Source organism: Ctenopharyngodon idella, chromosome 13, assembly GCF_019924925.1.
Source record: "Ctenopharyngodon idella isolate HZGC_01 chromosome 13, HZGC01, whole genome shotgun sequence".
NCBI classification, from domain to species: Eukaryota; Metazoa; Chordata; class Actinopteri; order Cypriniformes; family Xenocyprididae; genus Ctenopharyngodon; species Ctenopharyngodon idella.
Genome location: NC_067232.1, coordinates 17,429,398 through 17,452,999, shown reverse-complemented (window position 1 = coordinate 17,452,999; position 23,602 = coordinate 17,429,398). Strand labels below are relative to the sequence as shown.

Sequence of the window (23,602 nt, the reverse complement as noted above, 5' to 3'; positions counted from 1 at the left end):
CTTTTCGACGTAACTCTTAACAAAAAGATAACCAATAAGATGATTATAAATGCTAATCTAACTACTCGAATCTAAAATTGACTAACAGGTACACTTAGTCAGTTTTCCTCATTAAAAACTTTTACATTCAATGAAAAGAATAATATAATACAATGAGGCTAAAGGCACACCTTAAGAAAAATTTGCTTTTCACTACTCCCATAGTTTGTGATTGCAAAAATATATATATTTATGTTTTTATTGAACATTGATGGAGCAACAGATTTTGTGTGAAAATAAATCATAAATGTATGAGGTGCATGGCGAGGGGGGCCTTTTACCCCACACGCAGGGTAAAAGGCTCACCAGCATGGGGCAAAAGGCACAAGCATTGATACAAATAATTTAGCTAAAATAATGTTTTTAGTAATGTCTAAGTTAATACTTGTTCAAAACAATCACTTTAGCAAAGTTTGTACTATTTTCAGTTTATTTTAAAAATACAAAAACAATTATTTTAAAAAGTAAAGATTCTAAAAGCATTGAATGAGATCCCATAATAATTTAATAAAGATTTACAGTAGGAACAATAAATATATTTTATTACATGATATGATTATCATATTTTCAAATATAATGGTTTCATTATAAATATGGTGATTTAACTCTAAGGTAGACACCCAACTTAATATATAATATTTACCATCTGAATCTAACCATGCCATGTCAAAAAATGGAAAAGTCATCCAGCTATTTATTATCATGTTAATTATTCTGCATTTAGCCCCAACAGTATTCTCATTTGCTACTTAAATCTACATTTTAAAAAACATTAAATATTAGATCAAATTAGCACAAAATCAACTTTTTTCGCATCAAGGATCGGCCAAATTTCCATGTGCACCTTGAAAAGCGGATGTTTTGGAAAGTGCTGTGGCAAGTTTTAGTGCCATCTAGAGGAAAATAAAATCAAATGCACCTTTATCCCCATCATTTAAAAAAAAAATAATTTCATACAAAAGCATTTTTTTCAGCATCTACCCTGGAATCCCACCCTATCTATTTTCTAAATGCATCTTATTAATCATATTAGAAATTATTCTTTCACGCACATTTTTTTTCTGTTTTCTTTTTCTATTCTTTTTTTTTATTTTTTATGGAGCTCGTAACGTTTCATTAAAAAGTCTGCTCTTCCAAACATTGTGAATTTCACCACATTACCAGCTGTATGCTGCTCATTTTATCTTGGTAACCTTGTTATTTGGGGTTAAGATTAATTATATAAAAATTATTTTATTTTTTATTAAAGCTGCAGTCCGTAACTTTTATTGGTTAAAAATTGTTCAAAATCAATTTTTGAGCAAGTACATAACCAGCCAGTGTTCAAAATCTCCTTACCTTAGCCCAATTCACAACAGTAAGCTTGTAATAATGTTTTATAATTCGGATGGTACTGGTGGGTTTCCGCGGGAAATTCGAGCATGCAGTCGTTCGTCTTTGCATCATTACGTCACATCTGTTTACATGAAGAAGGAGTCCTAGCTAGTAGGCTATATGGCATGTGAGGATGCTGCAGGGTAGTTTCACCCGTAGTCAAAAGCAAAAGACTTCGGACTGCGAAGTGGCTACAGAAATTGAAATCTCCAGGTAACGCTAATACACACTAAATACACAGTCACGCAATGCTGATGTTGTTAACAATAACAATTTGAGAACAAAGTATAAGAATAATAATTTGCATGGTTTGACATGATCTGAGCTAAGGGATCGTTAGATTTAATCACCATTGGCAGCGCGATTTGTTGCTTTTTTTTCTCAGTTTGTCAGAACAAAAATGGCAGACATGTTACTTACTTGTTCAGATGACATTTTCCTGTGAAAATTCTTATTTTGGTCATACTTCCAAGACGTAGAATCTGTGATTCCAAAGTACATTATCCACACCGGCGTGGTGACTGACAGATAACATTAGATTCATCCGCGCTGAGGAGCCGTGCCGATACACAACCCACGTAAAGATGATAATTCCGTAAATAACTGCAATTGCAGGTTTCAAACAGAGATGGTGACAAAGAGGCAAAACTTACGGACTGCAGCTTTAACTAAAAATTAAATGGGAATGACTGTGAATATTGCTTTTCTACAGTGGCATCAGAAATTTAAAATTTTGCATGATTCTTTTGCATAATGCTGCATCCAGTCACCGTGATTTTACCAAGACATGCTCCTGGATCAACATATTTTGTTAATTCTGGAACAACATTCGTGTCCAAAAATGTATTCCTAATTTTATCCCTACACCTAAACCTAACCCTACCCATAACTTTTCCCTAAAAATCAGAGGGAAATGATAGCACCTAACTCAGGTTGTAAGCCTAAACTTGACATGAACTGTAAACTTGTCCCTCAAATCTGATTGGTTAATTGGAATGTTCTTCCAGGATTAACAAAGATGTTGATCCAGGAACATGTTGTACTTGATGAAATCGAGTTCATCTGCTACATTCACATCTCAAGGTGTCAGAATAAGATACCCAAGATGAGTGTCGTATGAATCAAACAGAAAGGCTTTTTTTCTGATCAACATTGTTAAAGGGATAGTTCACCCAAAAATGAAAATTCTATCATCATTTTCTCACCCTCAAGTTGTTCCAAATCTGTATAATTTTCTTTGTTCTGTTGAACACAAAGGAAGATATTTTGAAGAAAGTTTGTAACCAGGCCACTTTGGGGCACCATTGACTTCCATAGTAGGAAAAAAAACTACTATGGAAGTCAATGGTGCCCCAGAACTGTTCAGTTTAACACATAGACTGTCATAGACTTCCATTGAGTCAAAGTGTATTTTTTCTACTCTGTTAATTTTAGGTAATACTTTATTTTGATAGTCCACACTTTAGACATTCTTCTATCTATAAGAAACTTTGCGTAATACAGATTATCTTCACATAGGAAATATGCCACTAGTACATACACTGTATATGTACCGGTACAACAGAAAGCATAATTGCTCCTGCTGCTTGGCTTAAGCTACTCTAATTTACATTCTTATTCATCAGGATTTGAGTTTTGCACCACACTTGAATTCTTATGCCCCCAGCCTAGTTGTGTACACTCCATTTATTTCAGCATATTGCATCAAACTTTGCACTTTCCTCACCGTAATGTCACATGCTTGTGCAATTATTTCAGAAACCTGCCTTATTATTGTACTGACAACATTGTTGAACATGGCATCAAACAATATCCCAGCAGGCATTTCAAAAACACTTAGAGAAAAAAAAATGTTGTGAGAAAAGACTTTATTTTGTGTTTCAGGGGGAAAACTGTGAATATAATTATGATGACTGCTTGATCCAATCATGCCCTGATGGATTTTCATGTAAGGATGGCATCAACAATGTTAGCTGTGTCCCTGTGAAGACAGACACGTCCTTTGTTCCTCCCATCTTGGTCGTCTCGTGGAGTACCATCCACCCCAGCTTAGAGTTACAACCCACTATAGTACCTGTGGAGAACTTGCAAAGCACTGAGCAGCCGAAAGGTTGGTAGACCGCATATGCAATATTTTGTATTGTAAAACTGCATTATGCAATATTTTGTACATTTATAATACTATGTATTTTTAGCAGCCTCATAAAAACTTCAAGGCCATATTATGCCCTTTTACAGGGGGTCTACTAGAATAGGATTGCATGCTTGAATGTTATACATTATTTTTCACATATTTTATATATTTTTTCGCACCTCATTTCCCAGTCTTTCAGTAACGCTCTGTTTAGTTCCTGTCTTTATGAAGCCCCTCTTATCGAAAAGCACATTGTGCCCTGATTGGTCGGCTGGACCAGAGTGTTGTGATTGGTTAACAGCTTCAAGCCTGTTTCGGAAATATCAGGCCGCTTACCATAACCGTGAGAGTAAACAGGCTACTAACGCAACTTAACCAGGCCTCGCCCACTTTTTTCATATGCCTTGGGTGGGAATTATTTAAAGGTACACTATGTAACGTTTGGGCTTCTAGCGGTTAAAAAAAAAAAAAAAAAAAAAAAACTACATGCATTTTGCAGAAGAACATTGTTTTGGTTGTGCTTCAGCTCTGTGTGACTGTTCGGCTGAATATGGTTCTTTCTCATAAATAAAAAAGAGAGAGATTATCTTATAGATATAACCAGTTTAGATGGAAAGGATCTCAAGCTGACTAGTAGAAGACGTTACTGTAGCTATACCCTTTAATAGACACGGTACTTCCTTGAAAATAAATTCCAGCGCTGCGCTACAACAACCCATAATGAAATGACCCTTCACAATAGATGCTTTGCAATGAACTCTACTTATGGCAATTTATCTGTTCAATAAAATACCTTACTCGCCTATCGAGTAATAAAAACGCCATCTCTGCATCACTTTTACAACATTTCAAATCCCTCAGTTCTCGCCATCTCCGAAAAGCCAAGCCAATGTTGATTCTCGTTTTATTACGAGCTCTGTCGTGATCTCTTTTTGCCAGCAGACTCTCCTTTGTTCTGCATTTTCTTTTTTCTTTTTCTTTTTTCCCTTAAACGGGTGATTCTCCGGAGGTTGGAGATTTAGCATGCTTCATATCCACCTTTCTCTCTCATTATGAGAACTAACTTATACCACTCCCACACCATACATGCTTAAAAGTAGCCGAAGCAACTTTTTTTCTGTTTACAGATATGACAAGACACGTGACGCAAGTACACAATTTCCCATGAAAACCATCCTGCCCGGTCTAAAATATAAACACTTATGATACAGTAGGCATACCAAAGTGAATCAGGGTAAGACAAAATTTTACATTATAATATTTAAATTTTGTTAATTTTGAACAACAAAAAAAAAGTTACATAGTGCACCTTTAAATGAGGAATATTGTGACATATACGTTACCACAAGAAAACTAAAGACTACAGTTGCGGCACTTCAGGGATTTCAGAAACATTGCTTACTGATATAGGGAATTTTGCAGACCTTTTTAATTCTCAAACAGCAACATTACACACTAAAGAAAGTTGAAAATGTAAAAAAGTATTATAGGTCCTCTTTAAGTCTTACAGGAATAAAAATGTCCCTGAGTCAGTTCCTCATTAAGAGCATGTGAACTGTCTGCATCCATACCACACAGCATGGAAGGAAAATGTTTTTGCTTTTTAACATTATGAGGTTGACTTCCACTGTACTGGCTGTTAATATTATTGGCCCAAGGGATTGGTTAAATGAAAGACAACATTAACAATTGAATCCAATCAATGAACTTGTGTGGTTTGTTTTGATTGATCAGCTTCATTATGTGCTTGTCTTTGGAAACCTAGGAGACTATTTGACACCGCTTAAGAGACATATCATAAATTATTTATGAACCACATATCATTCTTTCAGTAAATTACAGTATATTATTAAAAGTATATTGCATATTGAAGCAAAACACACAGGGACAGTTTACCAAAAATGGATTTTCTGCCATTATTCACTCACCCTCTTGTTCTTCCAAACTTGAGTGACTTACTTTCTTCTGTAGAACACAAAAGAAGATATTTTGATGAATTTTAGTAACCAAACCATTGATTTTTCCATTGTATTTCTCAAAATATTTTCTATTATGTTCAAAAGTACTAAAAAATAAAAAGTGCGTCATTTACCCACGTTAAAGTAGTTGGGGGGAAAGTAGTTGGGGTAACATTTTAAATATAAAATATTTGTATTTTTAAATTCATAATATTACTACATCTAAAATGAGAGCCCACATGATCACATGAAAGTAATAATTTAATTTCTTTAATGCATAAAGTAATATTACTGAATAGTTTTCACCTTTATATGATACAGATTATTTTAGCAGTCAGGAATAATTTGTGTTTAAAGGATAAATGAAACCTACATTGTAATAATCTTTAATTACATGGTTTGATGAAATGTTCATTAGGTGTTTGCAACATTTATTTTTATTTCAGTTTTTATGGAAAATTTATCATAAAATGAGATGATCGCACTGCTTTTTCTCAGTCAGAGAGAGAGAGAGCTCTAATGAGCATGTGCTGAGTTATTGTCATCACTTTTATTTGTAGTTTACAATTGCCTTCACACAGTCTATATGATATCAATGACTACAATAACATACAGATACATTACCACAGGCAACATCATGCCAGACAAAACGTCCTTGAAATGTCTATTCCGAAAACATTTCCCGAATAACCTACATTTTGCTTTGCTCTGTTCCAAAATGAGCTGGGAGCCCCTAAAGGTTACTAAGATAAACACTCACCATCTGTGGTATGTCTGATAATAAGAGCTTTTTCCACATTTGTTCCACTAATGTTCTCCGAAGAGGCAATAGTTTGAACAAACTCAATTAGTTTTTGCTGGAAAAATTACCGCTAATTAGGGACTATGTGCTATGGTTTATGATGTTTATTGAGTATGACACAAAACGCCCATTGGTAACAATGAATAAATTGTATAGAGAGCCAAAATGTCAGTGTGGTACACGAGGACTAAATTTCCACATCACTTAGGAAATTGAACCATCCTTGCACAATTTCCTGACAATGGACTAATAAATGGATTCTGGAGGCTAAATTTGTCAAATCACTGAAGGTAATTTAGTGAAGCAAAGTCTAAGCAAGTTATTTTAGAAGAAGAAAACCCATGAATGCGCTTACATTTCCCTAAAGCATGACTTTTCGCTTTCTTTCTGAATTGATTTAAAATGAACTGCTGGCCCGTAGCCGTTTTCAAAGTATTTTTTTCTAAATACTGCATTTCACAGCGTTAAAGAGTGAAAATGAGATGTCATTCTCTCAGTTACAGGTGGGTTTCTGTCGTACGGTTGATCTTTTAAATGCTGCACCCCTAGAAGAGTATATAAGATTGACGCTATTCAAAGCGAACAGCAAAAAATCAATAGGCCAGTTACAGGGCGAAAATAAAGGTAAATGTGTTTCTGGCAAATATTGAGAGTGATTTTGACATTTAAGCTAGACTTTATGGTAGTCCTGAGGGGCACAACACAATGGAATTAAACCTCTCCGCAGAATGAAAAATGTAGTAAACAGAGAAACTGCATTTGGATCTCTTGAGGGCGCAGAAATGCGTATGGATATGACTGCGTGAATGTTTGCTCTAAGATACCATCAGCGCTAATTTCTTCAGCCACTACTGAGAAAGACAAAGTGTGTGAAAGTCAGTGCCCTTGGGGAATAGTGCAGTTAATTTTCTAAACATGCACTTTACAGAAATCAATGAATTTACAATGCGGAAGGCAAATGCTACAGACAGCTTTAAAGGTTTGCCTGGGCATCCATGGGAATTTTCTTCAAGTGCCCGAGAGGTACACTAGCTGAGTAATCGCTCTCCGATTGTCCAGACAGGGTGGAATTGAGGCCATTTTTTATGGAAGATAAAACTCAAGGAAGCTGCTATAGTCCTAACTCAAAAATGGCGGGATAAATCTATCATCTCAAGTTGGACTCAGAAATCCATTTAGTCTTTGGAATCCACACACTCTTTTGATGGACAACTGGCTGGGATCGTTTTCACAGAATGACAGATTGGACTGATACGAGGTAGCCAAATTCTAGATAAAAGGAATGCACATTTGTTTCAGTCTTCATGGTTAGACTTTATATTATGTTGTTTTGTGTATGTGTGGTTTGTTTTTGTTTTTGTTTTTTGTTTTTGAACCTGCTTCTTTCTTTCTCATTTTCATCTGTACTTGTCTTGTTTATCTATCAGGTTTAGAAAAAAAATTCAGAATTTTTTCTTTTTTAATTCATGAGTGTGAATTTTACTTAAAAATGAAAATTATCCCATAATTTACTCACCCTCAAGCAATCCTAAATGACTTTCTTCTTTCAGCCAAATACAATTGGAGTTATATTAAAAAATATCCTGGCTCTTCCAAGCTTTATAATGGGAGTGAATTGATTTTGAAGCCCAAAAAAAGCACATCCACCCATCATAAAAGTAATCCACACGGCTCCAGGGGGTTAATAAAGGCCTTCTAAAGCAAAGCAATGCGCTTTTGTAAGAAAAATATCCATATTTATAACTTTATAAACTATAATCACTGGCGTCTGGTAACGGCCGTACTCGAGTCTAGTTCCGGCGGAAGAGTGACCTCTGACCCAACGCATGATGACGAACACGGAAGCACAGAGGATAGAGTAAAACAAAACACCGGTCATGAATTAGAAGTCTAAAATGAAAATTTTTAAAGAGAAATGTCGGAGGATTTCTCTCACCTAAGCTTACGCTACTGTACATCCTACGTCATACGTCGGGTTAGAGGTCACTCTTCTACTGGAACTCGATTTGCTTACGGCCGTTACCGGAAGCCAGTGATTATAGTTTATAAAGTTAAAATATGGATATTTTTCTTAAAAAAAATCATTGCTTTGCTTCAAAAGGCCTTTATTAACCCACCGGAGCCGTGTGGATTACTTTTATGATGGATGGATGCGCTTTTTTGGTGCTTCAACATCTAGGGTACCATTCACTCCCATTATAAAGCTTGGAAGAGCCAGGATATTTTTAATATAACTCCAGTTGTTCAGCTGAAAGAAGGAGGTCATATACACCAAGGATGGCTTGAGGGTGAGTAAATTATGGGATAATTTTCATTTTTGGGTGAACTAACACTTTAAATTGACAATGTCCTTCAGGAAGTAAAATTAGAGTGACAGGACAAGACATTTACTGAATTTAATTTTGAAGATATTCTGGGACCACAAAAGTTTATTAAATATGATGAAATATCTATCACTGTCTATAATATCTATTTCAAGCAAACATTCATATTTTACCTTGACAGTATTTGCTTTTCTAGTTAGAAATTAAATTAATTTATATGAATTTCAATTATTTTGTATTCAATATGCATTCAAATTCCATTTGCAATTCTGCATGTTTACTACCACAATTTGAAATCAATTTCAATCCTGGAATTGTATTTGAATTTAAAAGGCTTTCTTTATTCAATTCTAAAAGATGCACAACCATTGTTTTTATCCTCTCACTTCCTGCAGAACCTGACTTCACCAAGTACAACATGTTCCAGGATCAACATCTTTGTTGATCCTGGAACAACATTCCAATCAACCAATCAGATTTGAGGGACGAGTTTAGTTTATGTCAAGTTTAGGCTTACAACCAGGGTTTGGTGCTTCTACATCAGTGTTATTCACCTATAATTTCCCTCTGATTTTAGGGATAACTTAAGGGGTTAGGTTTAGGTGTATGGATATGGTTTAGGATTAAATGTTTGGATAGGAATGTTGTTCCAGGATCAACAAAATATATTGACCTAGGAAAGAACTTGGCAAAATCAGGACGTGCTCCTTTCCGATGCACATTTAGGTCTCCTACACTCGGCTTATTCAAATGGTTGAGTAAAAATGGGAGCAGGATATTAGACCGTAATTAATGAGCAAAGTTTTTAAACCTAGTCCAGTTGTTATTTTGTTGTTTTATACATTTCATTGCCCCATAGTCAAACATTGGTCTCACACTATAATAAATTAGAAATAATTTGTCTACACAATCTTTTTATTTTAATTATTATTTAACAAGGAACATATACTGTAACTTTCAGATAGGCCAACAAACTCTCATCGATATGTCTATCTAGGTCGCTCTCTAAAAACGTCTTTTGCCCTAGGTGCAGCTATAAATAGATTAGCCAGGAACTTGCATGATACCTCTGCTCTCTCTTTCTGCTGTCCTCTCCTCCTCCTCCTCTGCATTCCCAGCTTACTGGGTATAGAATCTATTTCAGATAGAAACAAAAGACAGAGAGAGTTTGAAATTTCTCTTTGATATTTTGATGTCAGTCGTTGGCAGTCGGGTCATGCTGGTTTGGATGTAAAACTTTACATGGACAAATGGTTGATGCAACACTTTGGTAATGCAAAGAAACTGTGACACAGTTGGGAGTTCAACTGTGCCCCCATCATATTCGGAAGAGGAAAAAATATCTTTCTGATTTTGTGACAAAACTCATGACTTTAGTATGAGCTAAAACTAATTAAAAAAAACATTATAAATTGGCACACTGTTACTTTTCACTGCAAATGTGGTGTTCAAGAGGAATACTGTTTTTTTTAGTCGAGCTCCTATATCAAATGAACTTAAAGGGTTAGTTCACCCAAAAATGAAAATTCTGTCATTAATTACTCACCCTTATGTCGTTCTACACCCGTAAGACCTTCGTTCATCTTCAGAACACAAATTAAGATATTTTCGATGAAATCCGATGGCTCAGTGAGGCCTCCATTGCCAGCAATGTCACCGAACCTCTCAAAATCCAGAAAGCTACTAAAAACATATTTAAAACAGTTCATGTGACTACAGTGGTTCATCCTTAATATTATAAAGCGACAAGAATAATTTTTGTGCACCAGAAAAACAAAATAACGACTTTTCAACAATATCTAGTCATGGCCATTTTCAAAAAAGTGCTTTGAAGCTTTACGAATTTTTTGTTTCGAATCAGTGATTCGGATCGTGTATCAAACTGCTGAAATCACGTGACTTTGGCACCCCAAACAACTGATTAGAAACAAAAGATTCATAAAGCTTCGAAGCTTCATGAAGCAGTGTTTTGAAATTGGCTATCACTAGATAAATAGGCCTCACTGAGCCATCGGATTTCATCAAAAATATCTTAATTTGTGTTCCGAAGATGAACGAAGGTCTTGAATGACATGAGGGTGAGTAATAAATGACATAATTTTTATTTTTGGGTGAACTAACCCTTTAAGATGCTCACTTTACATGATCTGTCATTGCATGTTGATGTCGAGTTGAATTCTTGCACATGTATATATATATGGGGCGATGAGTAACGTATGCAGACAGGGCATAAATCATATGACAATAAAGGAAAATGATCATTAATTTATTTGCATAACTAGCATTGAATTATTCATCATGATTTCAATCTGCTCAATCTGTATCTCATTAACATGACTTATGAGGCTTATAAATCTGAGAGTTTTATGTAATGTTTCTTATTTTCTTTTGGGCACGTATGTTTTTGTTGTAAATTTATGTGTGTATTTTAGTGCTATAATTAGAAAGCTTACTAAATATCTTTAGAATTGATTAGATATGTGACAGGGAAATTGTGACTTTAATATTGAAAAATCTAAATCCTTTTTTAAGTATTTTAATTATACGAGTGACTTAGAACAATTAGAAGTAACACTTTCCTTTTTTACACATTTTATAGTCCGTCAGGTAACAATCCCGATCGCATAGGAAAAAAGCACACCTTATAATTTGAGTTATCATTTCTGCCTGTAGTAAAAATAGAGTTATGTACCAAGATGTACAGTAGATCTCTATGATCTAATGAAAGTTATTTAAGTGTAAAAGAAGCTGTTTTTGTTGGAAATGGTGCATAAGTGCAAAGTTAGTTTTGCATTTGTATGTATTTCATGAGTACTTACCTCTATAGTTTTAATGGATGCGCTTTCCATTCATACATTAAACAGCAGTATTTTTGAATGGCCGTGAGGAAAACGCTGATCTTTTTCGCAGACTCTCTCTCTTGTTCTTCCCTTTACAGAGATCTATATTTATACATCCCATAATAGTGTTCATCAGCACAGCTGGCAGCGATCCAGCAGAGTCAGCATTTCGCAAACATGAGCAATAACTACCCTCAAAGTGTTTGCGGACTTGTTTTATCCAGTGAGTTTTGTGTTAGATATTTCCTGTAGTGTGTCTTTCATAGCTCTCTCTGTCGATAATAACCTCTGAATGAGCTCGCAATCACCTGTCCCTATTGACCGTTTTGAACGATTTGAATGTTTAAGAACCAGCGAGAGCAGACTGTGCCAACCACGTAGAGAAGTTAGTGGCTGAAATGCAGATTTCAAAAAGGGATCTGGAGTTAACTGCTAATGAGGTGAGAGTTTGCCTCCCAGCAGCAATCACGGACTGTGTGAAAGCCTTATATCAGTCCAAACAAGCATCTCAAATTAATGAATGGTTCAGTCTCAGAGGGGTAATTTTCCATCATCAGCACTGGTAAACCTGTCTGGAACGCCAGGGGAGGGAGAAGGTAGACGCTCCGTAGTCGCCTTGCATTCATCCTCATTAATCGGAGATCACAGCCTCTCGTTTCCCGATAAGTCTCCATTCTTCCAGTCACAGGCCTCACTCTGAGGTATTTGTCCTATTATGGAGTGCAGGACTTAGCAGACGCAAGGGGATTTTTCTACAAGCTACTTAATCGCCAAAGTGCCCCAGAGACCTTCGGCGGCAGATCAAAAGATTTCTGCATTAAAAAGATTTAAAGTCAAGCAAATATTGATAAAGGCTTCATCTGCTGTAGGTCCATTAATCGTGACAGCAATCGCCAATTGCATGCTCTGTTTTGTAGCCTAGCATCGGTCAATCACATGGAGGGAGTAATACCCCAGGCAGGTCCACATTACTGAGCGATTCATTGCAAAATACCCCGAGGCGAGACCTTTCGTTGGAACTATTTGAGATTGAAGGGCATTAACTCCAGACCAACGCTAATGCTCAGGCCAAATTGCTCAAGTCAGAGCCGGTCTTTTAAGTTTGTCCGCATCAGTACCCTAAATGATCTCAAAGAGGGTGGAAGTCTCTGAAAATGTCCCATAATTGCCAACTGATACGGATGACAGAGAGCAGGATATCATGGCTTAAAATGAGGCATGTAATAAGCTGGTATAATTTCTCTCAGACAGTCACTCACTCTCTTTGCGAGGGGAATTTATGTGCCTTTCTTGGCAAACCAAGTGCTACTGCAAGTATCATGTGGGTTACTGTTCATTCCTGCTAAAACCCCTCATGGTACAGGGCTGAGGTTCCTCAAGCTGACAGAAAGAGGTTTACGCAATAAAGAGTTCGTCTCTTGGAAAGTTACTCTCATTTACGATGCACTCGCTGGAGGAAAAAAGGCCCTTTTTTTAGCTTTATCAGCTCTTGGGATACAAAATATGATCAATGGTAACTGGCGTGTTCCTGTGCTTTTTAGCCAGCACATAGCGTTTGAATAACTGCATGCTTTGAAATTTTAAACACATAATGCTTTTAGGTTTCATTAAGGATGAAAGATTTGTTATTTTCTGCCATGTCTAAACATGATAGATGCACTACAGTGGTAAGGACATTTCGAGGTGAACATCAGTGGCTTCAGAAGATCCACTGACAGCGGTAAAACATTAGACGAGCGTCTCTTTCCTACCACTAATTGGAATAGACTTTCTCTGGAGAGATATTCTTCAGTCCCCCCCAATTAAAGCCAATCTAAAAACTGCCTTTTTAAATGTACTAAGTCATGGCAGGTAATGGGTCACTCTTAGCTTTGATCACACTCCTGCGAGAGAAAGGAGCTACTGTACCAGGCGCAATTATCATAAAAGACCTTTAAAATGAAAGACAGGGATCTTACAGCCACCTGTTTTACAGGCCCTCAGATTTTTCTGAGTCAAATGAAAGCACGGTTTATAGCGCTAATTCAAAAAAAAAAAAAAATGTGGACGATGTGGAAAATCTTTCTCTGAGATCATTTGAACTTTTGTAGTCTGTAAAAAATGTAGTTAAAACATCTTCATCCATATAACATATACTCATAATAATTTCTGTTTGCCAAAGTTTCAGCAAGATTTTCTGTGAATGTAAATTCAAAGTGGTCAAAAAAGTGCTTATTACTGCTTATAACTTATTACTGCAAATTGCATTGGTGGCACCACTTTGAATTGACTTCAAACTGAAATGGCAATTAAATTTAATATTTTAGTTCTATTTATTTATGTATTTATTTTATTACTTTTTGTGTTATATCTCCTTTGATTTTTTTTTTTTTTTTTTTTTTAATGGTTATGGTGGTGTGTGTGTGTGTGTGTGTGTGTGTGTGTTATTTTGCACATTCCAGAATCTGTTTGTACTGATTATATAGGATACAAATTTGACGATATGCGACATTATTTGGAATTTTATTTTTACTGCTTATATGAATGTATTGCAGTATGATTATACAAAAAAAAAAAAAAAAAATCACATTGGAAATGGAAGGTCAGGTAAGGGAGCATTGCATTGTGGGAAACCGTAAAAATAACAACATATATCTTTTCAGTGTTGCCAGATTGGAAATGTCCAAGTATTGTACCAGAAGCTCAAAATTATCGTATTTGGAAGAAAATTATCATACACAAGTTTTTAGTATAGGTAAATGAACTAAATTAATAACTAATGATTTTTACAATGGAATTAATCAATACTGGACTTACTTAAGCTGGACAATCACACTATTTTAGCTGCTGTACAGCCAAAATTTTGTTCCCTCTATCTCTGTAAAGCTATACCTTGACACAATCTGCATTGTAAAAAGCACTATATAAATAAAGGTGACTTGATGAGTCAAATGTGCAGAATACAGCTATTTATCTAGACCAACAACTTTTTGACAAGACCTGCAAATTACCACAATAGATAAGGCGTACCTTAGTGGGAAACAACTGACCTAAAAGCGCTGCGGCAGGAACGTTAACTTGTGCTTGTGAGAGAGAGTCATTCTCCACAATGATTGGCCGAGAAGTAACATGTGATGAGATGGAAGACATGACTAACAACGTTCACGTTCTCCTTACAATCATGACGTAGAGGATCCACAGCTAGATCAATGAGTATAAGCGATTACAACGACCATCATTTGAAGTGTCACAAAATTCTGAAATTATCGTACATTATGGGATTTTTTTTTTCATTATGATCATACATCATACAGAGGTCAAAATTATCGTACAAATACGATAATTATCGTACGTCTGGCAGCACTGATTCTGTTTTGTACTGCATACTGCAAAAATAATATGAGAGGTAATAGTTTTATGTTAGCTTTAAGTCCCTGTTACATAATACTTATTGCTTATTCTTTCTGCTCAGAGCTAACCATTATCATAATTAGCATTAACATATTCATAGTTTTAAGAGCACTGTGATCCTTTGTAACCCTACAATATTAAAAACTGGTAGAACAATATAGGCTTAATTGAGAAATATTGGCTCATTGTGGGGAATTTCATGTGGAGAGTATCAATTCTTTAGTTTCTAGTGTTCATAATGTGTTACTCTTATGCTTTCTTCAGTTTTGTTTAAAAGGGGATAGTGGTAGAATGAAATATGGATGGTAAAATGTTAAAATATTTAAATAATTATTATAAATAACTGTCACAAAAGTTTCTCTTCCATGTGAGACTTAATTCATATTCCTGTTTTTTCCAGTTTATTCAGATTTTATTCATTATTTTTATTCAGATTCTCCATTCTTATTGACTCAGTTGTTCAGTTTCTTATTTCACAATACAGTACTGAATATTAATAAGGTTGTGTTGGAGTAACATGATAACAGAGGTTCTGTGATGTTCATTCTCATATGATTCAATGTTGGGTAAGGCTACATTTTCTTGTATTTGTATTAAATATATATTTCAACATAAATATTTAATGCAACTGTATATATAATTATAAAAAAAAAAAAAAAAATGTTTTTGTTTACTAACACCCATAATGAAATAAATCCTTCGATATCTATGCAGATTTCGGCTCTGTACAGCCAACACACATTCACACAAGTGTCGACTTTTACTTTACACCGTTCAAGTTGAGCGAAGCTACGCTAACACTGTTTAACTGCTACGTTTCCCTCCTGCAGATATTAGTTTTGGGAGATATTCTGGGAAATCCTTTTTGGAGTTTGAGGGCATTGAAGTTGGAGCTACGCTCAGTGTCACAGTGAGATTCCAGACTGAATGCAGGTACGGAACGCTGCTGTATTCGACCAGTGCCAAAAAAGGTGCCTTCTTCATCAAACTCTACATTTCCAATGGAACGCTTCAGGTAAAACTGCATATGCATATACATTTGTGTTTTTTTTATAGTTATGTCATTACCCTTACACATAATAGATCAAAGAATAGGAACTAACCCACAATTACCCACACACTCCAGTATGACTTTTCTTGCAATCAAAATGAGGGAGTTCAGCGGCTCAATACAGCACAGCAGGTTGCTGATGGAGATGAGCATGTGGTGCTTTTGAGGTAAGAGAATTTCTCCTCCAGTATGCAAGTAGTTTTGAGATCACAGAGGTTAAAAATTAATCAGACAATTGTGTAATGGGCATGGAAAAAGTTAATTAACTGGAAACAGATGGTGAAACTGGTTGTCAGTGTATAAAGGTAACCTTTTGTAGCTTATAAATAAGTTGAAATAGACCACAGAAAATAATTAGATTTTAAATATAGAAAGGCTCTATTCATAGTCAGTCGATCAACAGCCAATCAAATGGCATTTAGATGCTTACAGGTAAAATACACAATATATTATTCATTTACATGATGGGGAGTGTTTCTCTCCACCTCTTATACTTACATTTGTTCAACTCTGTAATGGGTGCAATCTAACCCCAGATTTGTTAGCTCTGGGTATTTTGACTGAGAGCTGAAAGATTGCTGAAAGGTCTTTGATGTTCAAAAGCACAATTCATACAGGTCCATTAGGTTTGTTTCTTTTCATCCGCTTCAGCAGAAAGTGAAATGCACGGTCACACAGTCATTGAAAGATTTCATCTCTGAGAGACAGCACAGCCTCTTCACATCCTGACGCTTTAGCCAGCTCCCGATCTTGAGTGCGTCAGCCTGTTTATGTCTGTTTTTCATAGAGATTCTGAAAAGCTTCCAAGATACACCAGCTGCACAAATCAGTCATTACTTTTGTGCCAACTAGCAAAAGACTTGCTGAAAGAGTGGTGTCAAAAGAAAAAAAAAATCAGGATTGAGACCATCTCTTAAAAGGGGGCATATTTTTAAAATCAAGATTCTTCATCTTTTGAAATAGAGTTTGTTGTACTAGTTAAGATGTGTATTTACTAAACAATTGTGTTATGTCATTGGGCTGAATTGTCTTATTCACTAACCAGGTTAAATGTAGGAGCTGTTAGAATTGAAAGTAATATTCCAGATTTATTACAAATTAAGCTCAATCGATAATGTTGATTACCACAAAAATGATTTATATCAGGGGTGCACATAACTTTTTTGGTCTGGTTCTCAAGGGAGCACCTGGAGATGTTGCTTAGTACTCACACTTTATGCGACACACTTATCCTAAAAGCTGTCCTCATCACTTTCCTCCTGACTGCTCTCCTCACTATCTTCTTTTCTCTCGAACATGATAGATGATGATAATTTTTAATTTTTTTTTATTTTATTTTACTAACATTAATGACACAGACAACAGCAAGAATATTAGGCTGCTGTCACTTTAAGAAGTAAAGCACAGACCGAATAACTGACACACATCCGGTTTCTTTTTCAACTGTTCACTTATGACATAACCGAGAGAATACTTGCCGAGACGGGTATTTTGACATAATTTTGTGTGTATGTGTCCGTTCAAGCGCAAGTAAATGCGAAAGAGGAATTAATACGGTGTTCGAGCTCGCTCTCTCTCGAGTCCCGATTTTCGCCTCTTCTTCCGCTTTTAAAATCGGTTGAATGTGTTACTTGGCGAGTCAAACCACGTCCAAATGATAAACTTTCACTCTATGATGGTAAATTTAGCAGTTAATCCACGAATCGCATGCGTGCCGAACCGCTGGACCTTATCCGTACGGATCACGGATTAACTGCGATCTGTTGCACGCCTAATAATTAAATAACACACTTATCATCATGATTGCTATCTTACCAGAGATGGAGAAAAATCCTACTCCAGTAAGTAAACGTGTCCCTGTGAATCGGTCCTCAAAAATGTTGGTACTCAAAAACGCTTCCCTCCATGTTTTCTGGTGAGCATCGTTTATTTTTTACCACGCATGTGCACCTGCGCACCACTTATGTGCACCCCTGATTTTTATCCTTTTCTTTAAAAAAAAATATAAATAAATAAAAAAAATAAAATTAAAAAGGTTATGGAGGCACAATGTAATTATAGGGCCAATTTTGGAGGATTTGAAATCAGAAGCTTTTAGGCATTGCATTGTCATGGCAACAAAATTGCCTATAGACTGTATTTTTTTTTTATATATATATATATTTGTGTTTTGTCTTTGCGCACAAAAAGTATTCTCATCGCTTCATAACATTAAGTTTGAACCAATTACTTTGACTATTTTAATGATGTTTTTACTACCTTTCTGGACCTCAAAAGGTGCAATGTTATTGCTGCCTATGTGTGGTTCGGATACCGTTAGATTCCACAAAAAATATCTTAATTGGTGTTCCAAAGATTATCAAAGTTCTTATGGGTTTGGGACGACATGAGTGTGAGTAATTAATGACAGAAATTTCACTTTTGGGTGAACTAACCCTTTAACGATAGAAAGAACTACTGGGTAATTCCGCTGTTAAACACAATTATTTTAAAAATAATGAAATTATGCGGCCTGACGTCTTCAGCAGATGCAAATACCATGGATTAACAACCTTAGCTCACAATAGGTGTGTCTTTAAAGGTTTATAAGTTACCGTTACAAAATCAAATGCACCTGACTGTTGCACTATAACTTTACACAGAAAAGGCTAGTAAGTGATTGTTGTCACACATGCATGATTATATGAGGGTTTTTTTTTTTGGTTTTATTTTTTAAATAATAGGAGTGACAATTGGAAATTGATGTCTGTGTTAATTAATTGTTAAAAGACAATGATTCTACATATCAGGGAATAAATAGACTTAGGTCATTAGTTGTCAAGTTTTTTAACAAAAAATGTTGCACTAATTTGATGTCTCTGTTGTGGCATTGTGTTGAATTTCTTTGAATTGCAGTTCAGTGCATTCCTCTTTCTTCCATTCCAACTCATATTCTAATTGTGGGTCATGATGAATTACATTCAAATTGAAGCTCAGGAACTGAAAAGAATTCTGAATTTTGCACAACTGTGGTAAAGAGGGCATTTAGAATTCTGGGTTACACTTTATTTTGATGGTCCTCTTTAGACATTCTGTTGACTATAAGTAATGTTGTGTAATGTAATACTCAACTAATAGAGTATTAGTTGAGTATTAGTAGATGGTCAAGGGTAGGGTTGGTAAAGTAAGTTGACCTGTACTTGCAAAGTCTGTTGGGGGAGCATTAATACAAAGTGTTAGCAGATATTAAGTAGACAGTCTACTAATATTCTACTATCTCTATACTCTAATGAGAGTTACTTGACATGTAGGTGCAACATTACTTATACTCAACACAATGTCTAAAGTGGATCATCAAAATAAAGTGTTATCGAATTCTTAAAGGCTCAAATCACAGACTGAGGGTCACAGAGAGGGTGGAAAATGGTCATGTAAAATTCAGTAACAAAATTTTTTTTGTGCACAAAACAATATAAGTGGACCACAGGAAAAAAAAAAAAAACAAGGTACAATGCAATGCTTTAAGTTTCACTCCCTTATTCATGTCTCACATGACCAAGTGAAAGTGTGAAACAGTTTAAAGGACCGTGCTGTGCTTTATTGTTGCGTTTAAAGCATTTCTAAGTGAAAGGAGCATTCTCTGTGTGTCCTGCTGAGGAACTGTCTTCTCAAGACTCAATGGGACCAGTGGCTCTCTGGCGAGATGCCAGGCTGCTCTGGCGGAGCTCTTCTAAATTAACAGTCTTTTCGGCTGCTCCAGAGGGAGGACGTCCAGGGCCTGGTGGTCTGTCCTCCTGAGGTGTGGAGCAATGCTAGAGGAAAAACTCCATGGCTTGTGAATTACAGGCTTAACAAATCAGTCAAGATTGGCTTCTCTGAACCTCAGGGAAGGGGGAGACGGATATCAAGGCTGGGGGGGTGGGGGGGGGGGTACTGCCATTATGAGCTGAGCATCTGTAGGCCAATCCTCCAGCTGCACATAGTTATCCCAGAATCCACACTGAGGTAATTATCTTTCCTCCCCTGTTGTTTGGAAGGGCAGAATAAGCTTTGGAAAACTCCCAAGGCTTGGGTACATCTCCGGAACAGTCTGTCCGGGACACATAAGATGTCTTTAAAAGGAAGAGAGGAAACAATTAGCTGCAGGTGAAAGATGCCCTTGAGCATAGCAAATCATTTGTTTTGTTTAGTGGATTTTTTTTTTCTGTCATGATTTACAGTGTTACAGCAGTAGCCTGCCATTTTAATTAGCATTTAACTGGCAATAAAACCATTTACATTTTTTTAAGCTGTATCACATACATTATGTTATGATATGCTGATATTTGAAATGAGATTAAACCATTTACATACATAGCATGGCCTTAAATCACACAGTGACAGTTAGTTCCAGTCGAAAACCACGATAACCATGATATTTTAAATGCTGTAGTGGCTAATGAATTCACTGTGGACCTTTTTTCTTTCTCAGTGCCTTCCTGTATCTCAAGTATCCATGGAAACAACACATTCATTAGGAGTCATTCAGCATAACCTGTTTTTGGTCTGAATATTAAAAAAGCAGAAAATAATAACAGATAAAGCAGGCATTAGCAGTGCTTAGCTTTTAAAGTAATTGTGTTCTCCTTTAGGCATAGCAAATGTATCTTATTAACATAAACTGAATTGCCTTAAAAGACATCTGTGGTATTAATACTAAAGATCATTAATTGAGTGCACTTACAGCCATTAGGTGAAGAGATACAGGAAACGGGAGCCTGAAATGATGGTTTCTAACAAGACAGAGAACATTTTGTCCATATGCATATCAAATTGCTCCTTTAGTTTGTTTTTATCTTTTTAATTTCACAGACAATATTTTCCTCAGTGTGCAGCTGAAGTCACTATTTCTGGCTTTAAGACTGTCAGAAGTATTCCAAGAAATGACACATCAGCCATGAGTTTACAGAGAACTGACCATCTCTTCGTAGGAGGTCTTCCTCTCCTGCATTCACCCTATAAAGTAAGAACTGATTCTGTGTGAGGTTCTTTTTAGAGTCATATCCTGAGAAAAAGGCCATGTAGTGTACACTACCACTGAAAAGTTTGGTGTCAGTAATATATATGTGTGTGTGTATACAATGTATTGCTATTGTTTAATGCACTGTACTAACATGAACAAACATTCAAAGACTGTATTTATATTAACTACTCCGTAAACCTTAATGCTCAAAATAATTAATTGGTTTGAGTAGGGCAAACTCAAGTTAAACAAGTTAGTTCAATCAAATTAAGTTTTATGAGTATTTAGAACTTTCTTTTCCTTTTGGGTTCACAAAACTGACACATTTTAAGTCATCTGAATTGTTTCATTGTTTTGAGTTTTATGAACTTGTTTCTTTTAATTTAGACAAACTTAAATGTACCTGAAACTGGGCTGGGATTTCTATTTCCCAGCATGCTTTGCCATGACACTCGAAAAGGAGAATAAATACTAAAATTAAGTGTTAATACTCAAAATACTCATAAATTTCAAGTTAGGAGTAATTAAAATGTATGAGTACCAAATTAAAATCTGCTTACTTGCTTACTTAAACTTAGAATTTCTTAACTTAAAAAAATTGATGTAACTGATTACCTCAAATTTTTTGAGTTTTGCCAACTTATTTGGGGTTTACAGTGTAACATTAACAAAGATTAATAAATACTGTAACAAATGTATTGCTTATAATGTTAACAATTGAGACCTTATTGTAAAGTGTTACCAGTTATTTTAAATTGTATTAATATTTCACAATATTTCAGTTTTGATAGCATAAAAGAAATTCTTTTTGATCCCAAACATTTGAACAGTAGTCTATCACTGAAAAAATTTTTGTTTCAACATAGTGTTCATGCTTTCTTAGAATTTATAGTTTACACTTCACACTTTACACTTCAGCTTGAAATGTAAAGTTTTCTTAATTAGCAATTTAATATTAAGTATATCCAATATCAATTAAGTATAGCCAAATACAATCTTTTTACCATTCATCTTGAGAGAGTTAAAGTCACTGAAAGTCATAATATGTTTATAGTTAATATTGCTCGCAAGCCTTAAAGTGCCCCTGTCATGCTTTTTCAAATATTACCTTTCATTCCATTACATTCCAGTCTCACTTCCTGTTACAAACCTACATAACAATGTAATAAATTTGCATAATGCCAGCCTATGGTTTTCACTGGCTGCCCGCAAACAATGTCTACAAACACTGTGGTTGTAGCTGAGACGTGGAAGAGTTTTGTTTATGTTGTCGACATGTTGAGAAAACGCTGTTTTCAGCGCTGCAAATCCACTTTGCATGTTCTGCGAAAGGATGAGGACTCACACTGTGAATGATATGAGAAAAACTGATGCTATCATTACTGTTTGTATCACTGTGTATAAAAGTGCTGAGCAAGCCTACAGAGCTGAAATTCAGAAATAATAATAGGTGTTTATTTGCCGACACGCACTGTAAGCGTTCCACTAATCACAACAGACTGGGCCATCTGACCAATCAGAGCAGAATAGGCTCTCGGAAAGGAGAGGTTTAGAGAGACTGAATCTTCGAACAAACCGTTTTCAGAATCTTTGAGAAATGGGGTGATATTAAATGTATATTATGAGAAAATTAAAGTGTTTTAGATATATATAAACCTGTTGTAGGAGACCTCCAAAACAAAATTAGGAAGCTTTAAATTAGCATAATTTAAAAATGTTTGATTTGGTAGCGAATCACACTTTTGAGGAGATTCTTTTGAATCAAACAGATTCACAAATTGGTCTGAATGATTCATTAACGAATCTACAAATCCTTATCCTGTATTTGCAAATGACTAGAAAGGATGTGGAAAAGTCATCTGAGAAACTATGAAAGATTGATGGTTTGCGTCATGTTACACTATGACCTGACCACTTACTGCAGCGTTACCAACAACTTAATTTGAATTAAAATGGACATGAATTTTTCAGTAATTTTCAGGTTACTAAAAACTGGTTCACAGGGCTTCAAAGAACTGTCAAGGTCTACATATTGACAGTGATAAAGCTCTGAGAAACTAGCAGGCACACTTTTCATTTTCCTTCAGGCAGCTAGAAGCAGGTCACGGGCACTTGAGATACTGTTAAGAGAAGAAAAAAGGAGAGGGTGAGATGTATGCGTCTAGACAACAAAGATTGAATCCACATACTTTTTTTCGCTTTTCACAGCACTGCTAATGAAATTGAGGTTATATTTTTATTTATTTTATTTTTTATTTTTTTGCCATCAATGCAGTTTCTCCTTCTGGTAATGTTGCATGAGCCATTTCTGTCTCATTTGAAGAATCTTTATTGCCTATGAAAAACATTCAGTTGGATTTGTAGCATTTATAAATGTATGTTTATACAGTGAAAAGTGTCATTGTATTAATACATATAACCAAAGAAAAAAAAGTTCTTTCATTATTTACTCACTCATGTCGTTCCAGACTTGTATGCTGTTAAATTTCAGTATATTCATCACACAAAGCATTGCATTGTGTTAACACTTGGAATATAGTGCACAAGTCATGTGAACTACTTGTCTTGTTGTGTTTTGTCTTTGTAAGTCCTTGGTCACTATGAACTGTTGAATGGAAAGTAAAAAATGTTCCAAGGAAAAATAACAGCATACAGGTTTGGAACAACATGAGAGTAAGTAAATAATGAATTTTCATTTTGGGTGAACTG

The 23,602-nt window shown here is 35.5% G+C and overlaps 1 protein-coding gene across 1 annotated transcript in view; it reads left to right on the top strand.

The window, feature by feature from the left end:
- The window catches only part of eys (eyes shut homolog), a 238,982-nt gene that overhangs the window by 130,727 nt on the left and 84,653 nt on the right, over positions 1–23,602 (top strand). Inside the window, exons 25-28 of the mRNA XM_051917822.1 lie at positions 3,298–3,523; positions 15,692–15,876; positions 15,988–16,079; positions 20,743–20,893. Coding sequence (XP_051773782.1) covers positions 3,298–3,523; positions 15,692–15,876; positions 15,988–16,079; positions 20,743–20,893 — 654 coding nt within the window. The remainder of the gene's footprint in view (positions 1–3,297; positions 3,524–15,691; positions 15,877–15,987; positions 16,080–20,742; positions 20,894–23,602) is intronic.